This window comes from Ochlerotatus camptorhynchus, unplaced genomic scaffold (genome assembly GCF_037179485.1).
Source record: "Ochlerotatus camptorhynchus isolate MF236.1 unplaced genomic scaffold, CSIRO-AGI_Acam_v1.1 ptg000230l, whole genome shotgun sequence".
Lineage (NCBI taxonomy): Eukaryota > Metazoa > Arthropoda > Insecta > Diptera > Culicidae > Ochlerotatus > Ochlerotatus camptorhynchus.
This window is the reverse complement of record NW_027040720.1, coordinates 945,356-959,640: the sequence shown is the minus strand read 5'-3', so window position 1 is coordinate 959,640 and position 14,285 is coordinate 945,356. Positions and strand designations below refer to the sequence as shown.

Below are 14,285 nucleotides of genomic sequence, written 5' to 3'. Positions count from 1 at the left end.
GGTTTAAGCATTTGAGTTATTTCTTAGTGTTGAAGTACTTACGTTGGTAAACAGCAGTCAATGTTAATCTATGAACTAAACCCCACGTGACTGTAAAATCGATCTTTTCTGATGTGGTATTGACGCATCGATGCATGTTTAACTTTTCGCGGCTGTCGGAATCAACGCGCCTACGTCTACGGAGCTTACGCAGAAGTGATTCGCAATGCGGTAGAGCTTGTCAAACTCTTTTGAGCTTATGTAGTATATAACTTGTTCAGTACGATCGCGAAATCTTGAAATGATTGATACGTTCTTTAAATTAACTAATTTGATACAAAGCTCAGTAGCAAATAAGTAGAATATTTAGGGAGGTAAACCAAAATTAATCAACTTGCCAACATAGGCTATCACATTTATTTTGGTGGCACTCTTTAAGTGATAATAAGTTGTTTTTTTCTCTACGGTTGTTTCGCGTGGCGTTCACATTTGCGCGATTTTCGTATCTTACGTAATTTAGATGTTTAGCTCTAAACGGTTTTACTGACTCGAGGTCGTTCCTTAAGCGGTGTTGGTACAGGTCAAACCTTTGCCGACTGTCGGATTCAACGCGCCTACGTCTACGGAGCTTACGCAGAAGTGATACGCAATTCGGTAGAGCTTGTCAAACGCTTTTGAGCTTATGTAGTATAGAATTTGTTCGGTGAGGTTGCGAAATCTTGAAATGATTGATACGTTCTTTAAATTAAACCAATTTGATACGAAGCTCAGTAGTAAATAAGTAGAATATCTAGGGAGGAAACCAAAATTAATCAATTCGCCAACATATGCTATCACATTTATTTGGTGGCACTCTTTAAATGATAATAAGCCTTTTTTTCTCGCTTCGGTTGTCTCGCACGGCTTTCGGAATTTGCTCGGTTTTCGTAACTTACATAATTTTGATATTTCGTTCGAAACGGATTTACTTATTCAATCGGTTTACTACGCGGATGTATCTATGCGCACACGTCACAACATTTTTTCCATAGCTATCTTGAAACAATACACACGGAATTCAGTGTTCAAGCTGCCAACAAAGGCTAGTCCTTCTTCTGTATTGTCAAAGATAGAAGCAAAATTTATTCAAATGGGTCAAGTCTTAAAAACTAAGCTGTCACGCAGCTCCAGCTAGATACCCAATAAAAAAAAAATAAAAAACAAAAAAAAAAATCAACTCTTTATTCACCAGAACAACAATATCAGAATGAACTAGGGGAAGCTCATAAGTTTTGACAGGCGCACCGGCGCAACCATCGGTAATTGAGAGATTTACAACGGCAAGAGAGTGAGCGCGAGCTTTTGCGCTCTCTTTCTCCATTACTCTCTTTGCCTGCAATCAGATATCCAAGTGCACAGCGAGAAATGCACACTTTAGGCACCCATCCATCACAAACTCAAGAACAACATGTGAAAAGGGCATACCAGCTTTTGTAAACAAACCAACAATATGTAATGTTCTTCTAATTTAAACTCACACATTCATACCGGTTTTCAAGGATGATACACGTCCAAAGCGTACCAGACTGCTGTTTCCGTGTTGTTCCCGTTTGACGTGTTACTGCTGAAAGTTTCAATTACAACTAGTAGTGCAAACCGCCATGTATTGTGGAAAATTTGTGGTATATTTCAAGAGGTTATAGAAGGTCTGCTTGGCTTACATCAGGCATTTGACCATTCACAAACTTGCCACCCGCCACACAAAAAGCTCGCTTTTAGGTGCACTATTTAACGAGTTTTGTCATGGTAGTGATATCGACATGCTTAGAAATCAATGCATTAGGGCAGACCATCCGAACTGACTTTAATCCTTTTTGAAGCAAGCCAAGGTCGGAAATTCAATTGAGCCACACTGTATAATAGTGTATTGATTGTCACTTGTGGTCTGGAGTAAAGAAGTACAGGTATAATGTGGCTATGATATCTATAAAAATCTAAACGCATTTTTGGTGTCGTGCACAGGATGCACATTAGACTGATGCAAAATTTGAAATTATCGCTCCACAGTGCTCAAACGGTTTCAAATCAGGTCTTGATTAGCCTCCCAAAATTTAAACTCATTTGGTTAGAAACTGACTTGGCATAAACTATTCAAAATTTGTATGGAAATTACTATGGGAAAACCAAACTTTTTGTTCATTGGCTTCTTCCCATTTTCCATATTGCTTTTTCGAAAATTTCTATAAATTTTCTAAGCTACAACTTTGCGGAATATCGTTTTTCAGCCAAATGTCAAATTAAATTGTTATTAATTGTTTAAGAGATTGATAATCTTATGGCATGATCAAGCAGCTGTTTTGTAGGCAACACAGTATTCTGCAGTGTGACATAGTAGCCATGATATTTGTGCTCTATTCTTCGCACCAGAAACACCAATGTTGCCTGATGAACAGTTGAATGAGCATTATCATAAGACATCAGTGACTTGAATCGTTAATAACTTTTGTTCCTTACATTTGATTGAAAAGTGGTTTTGAACAAAGTTGTAGCTGAGAGAATTTATTACAATCACTGATATTATTTTTAAAAGCATAGTGATGTGGTGAATTGTTAGATAAATATCAACAAAAACATAAGTTTTCTCATAGTAATTCCCATATAAACTTGAAATGGTTTGTGCCAAGTCAGTTTCTAACAAAAGTAGTTTAAATTTTGGGAGGCTAAGCAGGACCCAATTTGGAACCATTTAAACACTGTGGAGCGAAAATTTCAAATTTTGCATCAGTCTAATGCACATGTGGACGCGACGCCACTGGGTCCAAGCGCAGGGACTTTCACCATATCTTTTCTCACCCATATCATATGTCTGTATGAATTCTGCAACAGAACGCATTGTTAGTACCGTAAAACGGGGTAACATTGATAGTTTTTTAAAGTATATTCTAAATATTTTTTAAAGCAATGACTGTTTTTCAAATTTTATATTTTTAAAACAAGTACTGAGGATCCAAGAGTTAATTCGTTAGTCATATGTTGAACAAAAATTAAAGCATTGCACTATTTTTTTACATTTGTGACCGAACTTCAGTATTTTGATTTGGGGTTAGCCAACTCGATGAATGTAGAAAAAAATTTAGTGAATCTCAAACAATTTAGTTCTTTAAATATGAAACTTTGAATGAGTATATAATCAGGAAACTTCATAAGCAATAAGAATACAACATTGAATTTGTGATGGCTGTATCGGAAATACATTTCATATGTGATGGTTTGAGTGCTTTTTCAAAAAGGCGAAAAACACGAAAATGGTTTATTGATATTTTTGTAAAATATGTAACATATACTATTTAAAAACTATATACAGGGTGGCCACTGATTCGGGAAAACCGGGAATTCGAACATCTTAAAATAATTAACCGAATTCAGTCCGATTAGATAGTAGAAATCCAATGATTTTTCTTAGAATCTTCAATATTTTTTCAAGGCCGGAATTTTTTACTTTTCTACATTACAAGATATCAAAAATTAAGCCTGAGATAAAAAAAAAGTCTGTCATTTTTAATTGTATTGTTAATTTTAGAACCTTGAAACTGTTCGTGCCACAGATTCAAGAAAATTACTCCATTTCTGGGATATTGAATGCACGTCCATAGAGGATTTTCCCTAATTTGACATACACTGTTACACCTGAAATTCTTAGTTTCATAATCTTGAACACTTTTTTAAGACCAGAATCTTGAAATTTGCTCGCAATCGACGTCTTAAAATCTTGGAAATGTTTGTTAGTCCTGGATCTTGAATTTCTGTGTCGGGAATCATAAATGTTTTCAATATTTGAATGCACTAAATTATTTCTTTGCAAATCTCTATAGGATTTCCTTAGGATTATTCCAAAATGTCTTTAAAATTACTTTTACTTTCTTGATAACAGTCAGGAATTCTGCGCAGAATATTTTAGGAATTCCCTCCAGAAAACTCTGGAAATTCACTATACATTTCTCTTCGTATTCTGTACCATTCTCGCGAGAATTTGTTTCAATTCCTGTCCTTAAGTTTCTTTATAATTCGCTTGGAACAATCTTCGGAAATCTCGTGGTTTGCCATTTAGAATTTCGAAAAGTATTCTCCCAAAATCACTCTAATGGAAAAAAAAATCATGCTGGTATTCGTTGGATTTTTTGAAAAAATCCAGATTTTTTTTTTTATTTTTTTTTATGATTATAATCACTTTAACACTCTTGGGTCATTCGTGACTTGTCCGGAGGTGAGATTTGAACTCGTGACTTTGGCGTGAGAGGTAAAGATGTTAACCACTACGCCGGGGTCGCCCCCATCCAGAAATTTAATTTCATACATTCAGTGGCCACCCTGTATATACCATATCAATGGAAATATCCTAAGCTACAATATGGAACCAATGTTTCTTATTTGGAAAAAGCACAGCGAGTAAATTTAATCTTTATATTATACTATCAAAGTTATCCGCATTATCAAAGATACCCCGTTTTACGGTACCAGAATAAATTTGAACGGACTCACCAAATCGATCCATGAACGATGTCTTGTTACAGTGATCTCCATACTCAAGGGTTGGTTGATTGGGATCGAAAATAGGTTTGCCTATTCTTAGTATCGGACAAGCGAACTAAAAATCCTGTATGGCCAATCAGTTGATCGGCCAGATGATAAAAGCACAATTATTGTGGTTGAATGGATTCAGGCTGCTGGGCGGAGAATCTGATCCACTTGTAAGGAACACAAAGAGCGGGAAAGAACAACCAATAAGGCTGGCTGTTGGTGCTAGGTCCCGAGATGATCAGTGGTTGAAGAACTCTCGGGTGGCAAATAGAACAAATAGCCGAAGGAACACTAATTACAACTTCACAAAAGTCGAGAAAAAACGGAGCAAAAATTGACGGCTGAAAATTTTCCATGTCTCTCTTCGAGCACAGCACACTACGATTCCAACAACTTCATTCGAAAAATATAAGCCCATATCTAGCAATCCAAAATTTTGAAATCTGCATCTAGCCTTTTTTCAAGATAGCTGATTCAAACCGTATAAACCGTGTTCATTTGGAAAAAAAAGTTTAGTAATTAGTTTTACTTATTAGATCAAAATCATCAGTATAGCATAGCAGGTCTTAGACGGATCATAGGGGAATTTACGTATTCTCGTCAATCTAAGCAGTGTCCACACTTCTATTAGCATTTTCTCAGCGTCACGCACATATATGACGTGTCTGTTGGTTTACATTCATCTGCTGCTTGCTTCTCTATCCATTTTAATCGACAGAATTCTTCAAAACTGTTTGAAAGCGTTTTTACAACGCTACAAACTTCTCAGGTGAGTGTGACTATTGTCGGCAGCCTCGTTTTCTTCGGCAACCTTCCCATTAGAACTGCGTGTTAACCAGCTGTTCTATTATCGGCAACTTGAAATCAACCCCATTTTAGAGTACGTATGCTTCATTTGAATAAAAATCTGCCATAACAGGACTGCTCAGACGTACACATACAATCAGATTGAAGCTGAAAGACTAAAGAATCGTTTGGATGCATTCAGGGAAGTGTGTTGATGGGAAAACATAGTGAAATTAACGTTTAAATTTTGGTTGCCGAAAACAGTCAATGGGTGCCGAAGCCGACATTTACCCTATTACTTTTCGTGATAGGCATTCAAATTCAATCGAATCGGTCAGCTAAAAAACTTGCACGTGGACCAAATTAGGATCAATTTTTGTTTATAGCAGTCGGAGTCGGACTCGGTGTTTTTTCTTCGACCTCGATGCGTCCAACTCCGACTCCACAGCCCTGCATTGATCATTCAACCACCCAATCAATCAGACCACGTGACAAGGCAGGTCAATCAGCAAAATTAATAGTTTTTACATAAACCTTGATTACGTTGGACCGACTGCATGTGTTTCTCCAATAATTAGACCAAAAAAGGAACCAGCGGTTTGCTCGCGATGATTGCAGCTTACATCCCCATGATGAATCGTTCACGGCACTTGTGCCAATTAACCAGCATGCGGCGCGGCATCACACATGGACTTTTGTGACATCACCACCACCGCTGGCACCAATTGGTCCGAAAATGACCACCGGTTACATTTTCCGACTCTTCCGAGAGTTATCAGCGACTTTCCGTTGAATAATGCACATATCTCTCCCCCTCCGTCGAATGTGGATGCCCACTTCCTTTCGACTCGCTCCAGTTTCACTTTCATCGCTTCGTGCCAAATCATGATCATCACAGTAGTATTATATCGCAGCGCATCATGTAATTGACTTCTTCCTTTTATTTCTGCTTTTATTTCCATTTGATCTGGCGGCCTGCCCACACACACACACGACGAATAGACCCAGTGCACTGCAGTGGTGCAGCTTTACATGACGCAATCGCCGGCGCACGCTTCCTGGGTGAAGAAATGGACCGGTGCGCTGTGCTTCATCAAGGACAACATCCGCAAGTCGTACTTTTTCCGCCTCTACTGCCTGAAAGCCAACCGGCTCGTGTGGGAACAGGAACTGTACGACAAGATCGAGGCCACCAAGCCGAGGCCGTTTCTGATTGTGTTCGAGGGCGAGGTAAGAAAGATACTCCGGTGTACCTATTCGAAAGGATGGAGATTAATTCGGTTGCATTTTTTTCTTCTTCTTCTTCTTTTCTTTCATAACAAACAGGAGGGTATCGTGGCTTTCAACTTTGCCACGGAGGATGAGGCGACTGCATTTATGAACACCACTACCTCGACGGTCACAAACAGAAATCGGCGAAGAGATGGTGAGTGGTCTAGAGCGTCTTGTTTGTCCATATTTTGTTGCGTTACCTTGTAATCATTATCATCACGTGGTTGGAGCGATAAGACAACAGGTGTTGGCAATGGAGACGTCAGACAATGACGAATTAAGGCAGGGCTGCTGTGATAGCAAGTTACTTTTTAGTACAGAGGGTGTAGTGTAGGAAAGTAGCGAACTGGCTGGTTTTGAGCCAAACGAACTGTCAAAGCCGGCTGCTTTACGACTGCTCGGTTTCCATCAAAGCGAGTGTTACATCAACACATTCCTACTTAATCATTTCTTGACCTGCATTCGGACGCGGCTGGCATTGTATAATTTGAGATCACCAGTTTGACACATTGTGGATGAGTGCTAGTCCCAAGGACGGACCGTCTATTGGTTCTCTGTGTAATTACAGCTTCTGAAAATAACGGAGCAGCATCCGCGGGCGGTCAAACTGCTACAAAGTTCACTGTACTTCTACTATTTGTGCTGATATTATTTCCTGTAGTTCCACGAAGTTAATTGAACTTGCATTTCCCTGAAGTAGTACTACAGTCAACTCTACATATCTCGATATTGAAGGGACCATCGAGATATGGAGCGATCGAGACATAGAACAAGAATAACCTACTAGACCGTTTGGTAGTCATCGACATATAGAAACGAGATATGGAGAATTGACTGTAATACGTTTGAATGTAACGAAATACACTGAACTCAAAAAAGATCTCTGAACATTTGTGAGGTTTCGTGGAATTAAATAATGTTCCCTGAACTTGTATGAAGCTTACTAGACTTGTACAAATATTCTACTTCTTCGCGATAGAAATTCTGAATTTTAATTGTGATGTAAACATTCATTCTCGTAAACTTGTATTTCATTTCATGCAACCGAGCAACTTGTAAATAATGTTGTTTACAATGATGGGCTTTTGTATACAATATTTGCTACACTGCATGAAATGTGTCAGAACTTTACATGATATAAAATGTAAACTTATTTGATATGTGCCGCACTATTTATGTGCATCATATTGAACAGAATACTTTTTCGAACTGTGAGTTTTCAATATTCTTTCGAGACTTTCAGTCGTGGGCATTTTTTTAAGTTCCCTGGATTTCTACTATGTTTTTTGAAGCTCTACGAAGCTTCCGGAATATCTACCAAGTTTCCTGAACTTCAACGATTCCCTGAAGTTTTACGAAATCCATGATCTTCAACGAAATTCCTTGTATTTTTTTAACGGCTTTAGAAAGATCGCTGAACCTTTACAAAATTCACTGAACTTATATATTATATACAGTTCTTAGCACTTCTACGGAGTTCGCTGAATTTCTACAAATTTAGCTGAACTTCTATACAATTCATTAAACTTTAACAAAGTTTTCTTAACTTTTTTAAAGTTCAATTAGTTTCTTCAAAATAATTTAACCACACTTCAAGAAAGTTTCCTGAACTTAAACGACATTTATTGATCTATGAAGTTCTTTGAAGTTCTACAACTTTCCCTGAACTTTAACGACGTTCCCTGAACTTCGCCAGCAGAAACGGAGCTCTTACGGCATTTCCAACATTGGCACTCAGAACGTCTTTGTCGGTCTGATCCTGGCCACACAATGAAAACGACTACTTCACCTTGGTAATCCAGCTCATTGAGCAAAGGGCCAGATGTTAGCGTTTAAAATTATTCACCGTAAATAAAACTAGATGGCTAGATCTACATATTATTGGTTTAAATTACGCATTAGCTCTAACAGAAAATAAATTTCTTTTTTTTTAGTTGATTTGAAGGGGGAGGACTCCCCGTATAAAACCTTCAAAATGCATTTGCAATGGGCTAACTAAAAAATTATAAGACCTTCAAAAATGTAGTCCAAGAGTGGTTTGTAGAGAATTATGTGATCTTTCATAAGAAATTGTAAAATCATTAAAACATATCACTCAAACACTGAAAAAATATGTGAAGATTTAAAAATGATTTTTCTCAAAAACATAATTTTTCGTCATAAAAAAAAAAAACAAAGTTAACGGTTGTGTCCAAAGCACGACCGCATTGTTGTGGTAGAACTACGAGATTATTTTTACTGGTCCATTCAGTAATATATTAATAACAAAATAAATGGATTGGAAATTTAACTCCAAAATGAACAATTCAATGTTTTGAAATTGGGCGATCCTCTTGATGGCCAAATTTATTAGACATGACTTGAAAGCAGATTTGGAACCCTACATGTATATAGGGGAAATGGATGTAATGTCGGCCGGAATGCCCCTAATTTGGGCCCATGCATAAATTTAGCAACCGACTAAATTTTCAATAGCGACCAAAAATATCCATTAGTACCGTCCCAATGACGCGTTCATCTAGATAAAATTGATAAACAGCAGATTTTTAGCTATGGAGCCAATCTTAGATCCATAGGCCAACATTAGAACCATTTCCCCCCTATATAGATCTTTCTATAAATTTTCCTCAAAACTTATTTCTTGTTCTTCTTCTTCTTCGCATTTAAAGCTTATTGCGTGCTCTCAACTTAGTGTGCTAGACAGTTATGGAATAATCATTAGCAAATTGATATTTTTCCACTCTCATACGCTCTCAATATAACGCGTGATATTGGAGCAACATATCATGCTTGATATTGATTTTACAAGCTCCTTTGATACTGCGAACAGGGCCCCACAAAGTCACTTTCAATCGAAAATCGTCAAGCGACGATGAAGCTGTCAACCATCACTTTCAATCGAAAGTCATTCTGTCTTCTCTTCGAGCAGATCCCCGTCAACATCAACAGAACCACTTTCAATCAGTTTTCATGCTGTTTGTTTTGGCTTGACTAGTCTTCATTTCTTCTTTCACGGACGAGTGCACCGATGAATTTGAGTTCACTCACTCGAGAAAAAGTGACACAAGCTGCGAGCAATGTTTACTAATCATGAACACTAAATGTTCATTATTCATTATACATGAACATTTAGTGTTCATGAGTAGTAAACATTGCCCGCAGCTTGTGTCACTTTTACTCGAGTGAGTGAACTCAAATCCATCGGTGCATTCGTCCATTGTCAAATGAACTTACTTTTGCATTGAAGCGAAGCTGTTCGATCCAAATTCGTGCAGTTTTGTCAAAGATGTCAAATTTATCATTGTCGGATCAATATGGGTATTTTTTTAATCGGGGTGTCGTCTAGAGATCGTTAATTTATATGCGACGACATTTCGAAATCCATGATGGCGGCTTCCGATTTCAGATTAAGTGGGAAATGCTGTCAAATACCCATCAATAGAGGTATTTTTGGAATCGGGATGGCGTCTACTGTGTTACCTGACGTATAACGAATATACGTTGTATACGAGTACCCCGAATACAACGTATAGTTCATCTAATTTAACATGGCAATTGTATATTCGTTATAAATCAGGTAACACAGTTGAAGCCGGAAATCGATATCCGACGCCATTTTTAAATCCAATATGTCGGCTTTCTATTTCAGAAAAAAAATGGGAAATGCATCAATATGGGTATTTTTGAAATCGGGGTGACGCCTGGAGATTGGAAATCAATATCCGACGCCATTTTGAAATCGATGATGGCGGCTTCCGGTTTGAGAAAAACTTGTAAATTCTATGAAATACCCATATACTCTTAGATTATTTAACCGAAATCTGTGAAATTTTACCGAAATCTCAACAGCTGAACGTTCGGTAAACAGTTCGGTGATTTTTCACAGATTTCCTGTAATTGTTCACAGATATTCGATGAAAAATTACAGGAAATCTGTGAAAAATCACTGAATTGTTTACCGAATGTTCAGCTGTTGAGATTTTGGTAAAATTTCACAGATTTCGGGGAAATAATCTTAGTGTGTACACAAGGTTTTTTTTTAGAATCAGGGTGACGTCTAGAAGCCGGAAATTGATGTCCGACGCCATTTTGTAATCCAAGACGGTGGTTTCCGATTTGCAGAAAAGTGTCAAATATCCTAAAATATGGTTATTTTCAGAATTGGGATGAGACGTAGATGCCGAAAATTGATGTCACGCTCGAAATCCAATATGGCGGCTTTGGTTTAGCAAAACTGTGAAATACTGTCAAATACCGATCACTGTGTCAAGATGGTTGCTTCCGGTTTCAGAAGAAGTGTCAAATAGCCTACAAATGGCATCGAATATCGATTTTCAGCTTCTACGCGTCGTCCTCGTTCCGAAAGTACCCAGATCTTAGGGTATTTGACACTTTTTGTGAAACCCGATGACCGCCATATTAGATTCCAAAATGGCATTGGATATCGATTTTCGGCATTCACACGTTGTCCGCATTTCGAAAATACCCATATTGTAGGGTATTTGACACTCTCTGGACCCTGATGGTCGCCATATTGGATTCCAAAGTGGTATCTGACATCGATTTTCGGTAGCCACGCGTTGACTCCGTCCCGAAAATACCCATATCTTAGAGTATTTGACACGTTTTATGAAACTTGATGTCCACCATCTTGGATTCCAAAATGGCGCCGAATATCGATTGTCGGCATCTACGCGTCGTCCCCGTTCCGAAAATACTTATATTGTAGGATAGTTGACACTTTCTGAATCCTGATGGCCGCCATATTGGTTCCGAAAATACCCATATCTTAGAGTATTTGACACTTCATAAAACCAATGGCCACTATCTTAAATTCCAAAATGGCGTCGGATATCGATTTTTAGCATCTACGCGGCATCCCCGTTCTGAAAATACCCTATTATAGGGTATTTGACACTTTGTCTGAAACCCGATGGCCACCATTTTGGATTCCAAAATAACGTTGAATATCGATTTTCGGCACCTTCGCGTCATCTCCGTTCCGAAAATATCCGTATTGTATGGTATTTGAGACTTTGCCTGACCCCGATGGCTGCCATCTTAGACTCCAGAATGGCCTCGTTAATTTAATTTTCTTTTAATATAAAATAATATATTATTACTACATATAATCCGGATGCCAACCCTATCGGCAACCGATATTGTGTGGATACTATCCGGATACTATATTTTGATGCCTGCGTCGTCAGGTCGTGACAAGTAGAATGAGCCCCGAATTGAAGTGAAAGTGAAAAAAAAACGAAGGAAGCAGTTATTGAATCATTCATTGCGTCAATTGAAACAAGTCTTTGCTTCAAATGAAATTAACTGAAGCACTTGAAGAACGAAATAATCGATAGTCCAGTCATGTTTGAAAAGAGGAATGTTCATCGTGACTCGATGACAAGAAGCACGATGACTTACACGAAAATAATATTGCTCAAAATGAAGCGATTCTGTGGAGAGTTCATTTTCTTTTCTTTGTTTCGAAAATGCAGAACCCTGACTGCGAGACTTTCGAAGTTTCGATTGCGTTCGGGTGTAAATTAAAAAATCATGAAACTAAATCCCACCACAGTTTGGTGAGATTTGCAGCTGGTGAGTTTTGTTAGCTTGATATTACGAGCTGCAATGTCACAGCTTGCTTGATCAACCACAGTTGTTTGCTTGTTGATTTTTGTCTACGAAAATCAAGCGTGATCTTGTTCTTTGGTAAGATATGATTTTTTTGATATTTTTCTAACACTGGTTCTAGATGCACTACCAGAGTTTTTAATTGAGAGCTTTCGATGCCTGTACCATTTTTGCATTAGAATAATTGTGTGGCAATTACAATCATACTCAAAAGGGCATTCAACTCTGCACACCTCAATCTGTACTGAGAACATTATCTGTGCCGAAAGCTGAGGCAAGCATTGGGTCGAGTGTGCCGAAGTGTGGTAATCAAGCTGAGTTTGGCAACCCTGCAGTTATGACTTTTGAGATTGTTTGTTTACATTGCCAAGTTCTCATGGATGGTTAAATGAGCTATATCTGTGTATATTGCATAGTATATACGAGTATATTAAAAAGTAAAACGTGCATCAAATAACACGAACGTGAGTTTTTCTTTGTACAACATTCATTCCTCTTGCTTTAACGATGCCAAACGAGTGATAAGATTGGTAAGCGCGGGATCGTCGGTCACTGCTGGAACTGTTAGCCAGTATACGCTGACCGTTGCAAACCATTAAGTTCAACGTGATGTCCGATTGTCCCAACTAATCGATTATTTACTATTCGATTACTTTTTTTGTTGGTAGTAATCGACATGAAAGTAATCGACATGAAATAATCGATTAATCGTAATAATCGATTAATATTGACACTCCCTGATAACAAAGAAAATCAACGTATTTAAGAAAGTGTTTTAACTAAATGTTGATTATTCATCCTTGGATCATGTGTAAATTATTGTTTCAAGATATAACGATTCAATAAAATACACTTTTACTCTTTAATGCTTATTAAAAAAAATATTAGAAGCATAGTGAGATAAAAGACAACTTGCATCTTTCTGACGAATTGATTTTGACTTTGGACTGCAATCTCATTGCCTGCAAAAACACTTACTCGAACCAAACATCTTCTCCAACAGATTGTAGGAATAGCACAGACAAACAGTATATGAATATTTTTCAATATAAAACATCGTCGCTAAAACACTACCGCCATCTGTTGAGTATACTGTGATAGGTAGTACTCTGAACAGATGGCGGTAGTATGTGAACGTCAATCGCAAGGGTTATTGAATGTGCGCGCCACTACCAACTAAAAACATTTAAATTTACCGTTAAATGCGTGTGCGATGAACAAATTGCCAGTGTTATATCTGTATGTCTGTGGGCATATTATCATGTTGAGATGAGGGCTTATTTTTCTTTCCTTTATATAACGTCGGTCTCTGTTCCACAATCTAATGCCAATCACCGACGGACATCGATTGTCATCCATTGACGGCAATCGAATGTGCAAGGAAGGCAGCTTCCACACCTGCGTAGGCTATCGCACCCATTCAACACAGCCAGTAAACTACAAGTATTGCATTCATTACTGACAATACTTTAGTAAATATAGTTGAAAAACATTACTTTGCTTTATTTAGTACATTGTGGTTGAAGTGTTCTTCTCAAAGAATAAAGAAAGTTTGAGTGCTTCTAACTATACGTTTGTTCAGGTTGACATCTACACTTCGAATGACTAATTTTTCCATCTCGGTCGCAGCTGTAGGTTGCTGCGATTACTTGAATGGAACATCGTGATTACTTGGATGGAATCGAATCTAGCTGGTAAACGAGTCTGCCGGCGTTCCCTTGTTGCTGGCGGAACTGGAAGCTGTGGTGGATTGTCTGCCTCACTATCATCCGAAAAATACTCTGCCTCATCACTTCCAAGCTCTTCATCAACTGGACCAAGTTCGTTGGGCACTGCAGCCGGTATCGTTGCTGGAACGGATGGTACGTCTAGGCCAAAACCGTCGAAGAATACCGATAACAGATTAGGACCTTGGCTTGGACTAGGATCTGGACCAGATTCGACCGCACGTTGCTTCAGTTGATTGGCATGAGAACGAATGAGCCGCTGATTATCCTCCAGGAAAACGTTGTAGTTGACTTTTCCGACGCGCTCGATTACTGTGGCAGCCTGCCATT

At 38.2% G+C, this 14,285-nt stretch overlaps 2 protein-coding genes across 3 annotated transcripts in view; one reads left to right on the top strand and one right to left on the bottom strand.

The window, feature by feature from the left end:
* Det (Deterin) overlaps positions 1-14,285 on the bottom strand; it is a 434,366-nt gene that overhangs the window by 308,518 nt on the left and 111,563 nt on the right. The window lies entirely within an intron of this gene.
* The window catches only part of WASp, a 95,033-nt gene that overhangs the window by 69,079 nt on the left and 11,669 nt on the right, over positions 1-14,285 (top strand). Inside the window, exons 3-4 of the mRNA XM_065225509.1 lie at positions 6,325-6,552; positions 6,649-6,748. Coding sequence (XP_065081581.1) covers positions 6,325-6,552; positions 6,649-6,748 — 328 coding nt within the window. The remainder of the gene's footprint in view (positions 1-6,324; positions 6,553-6,648; positions 6,749-14,285) is intronic.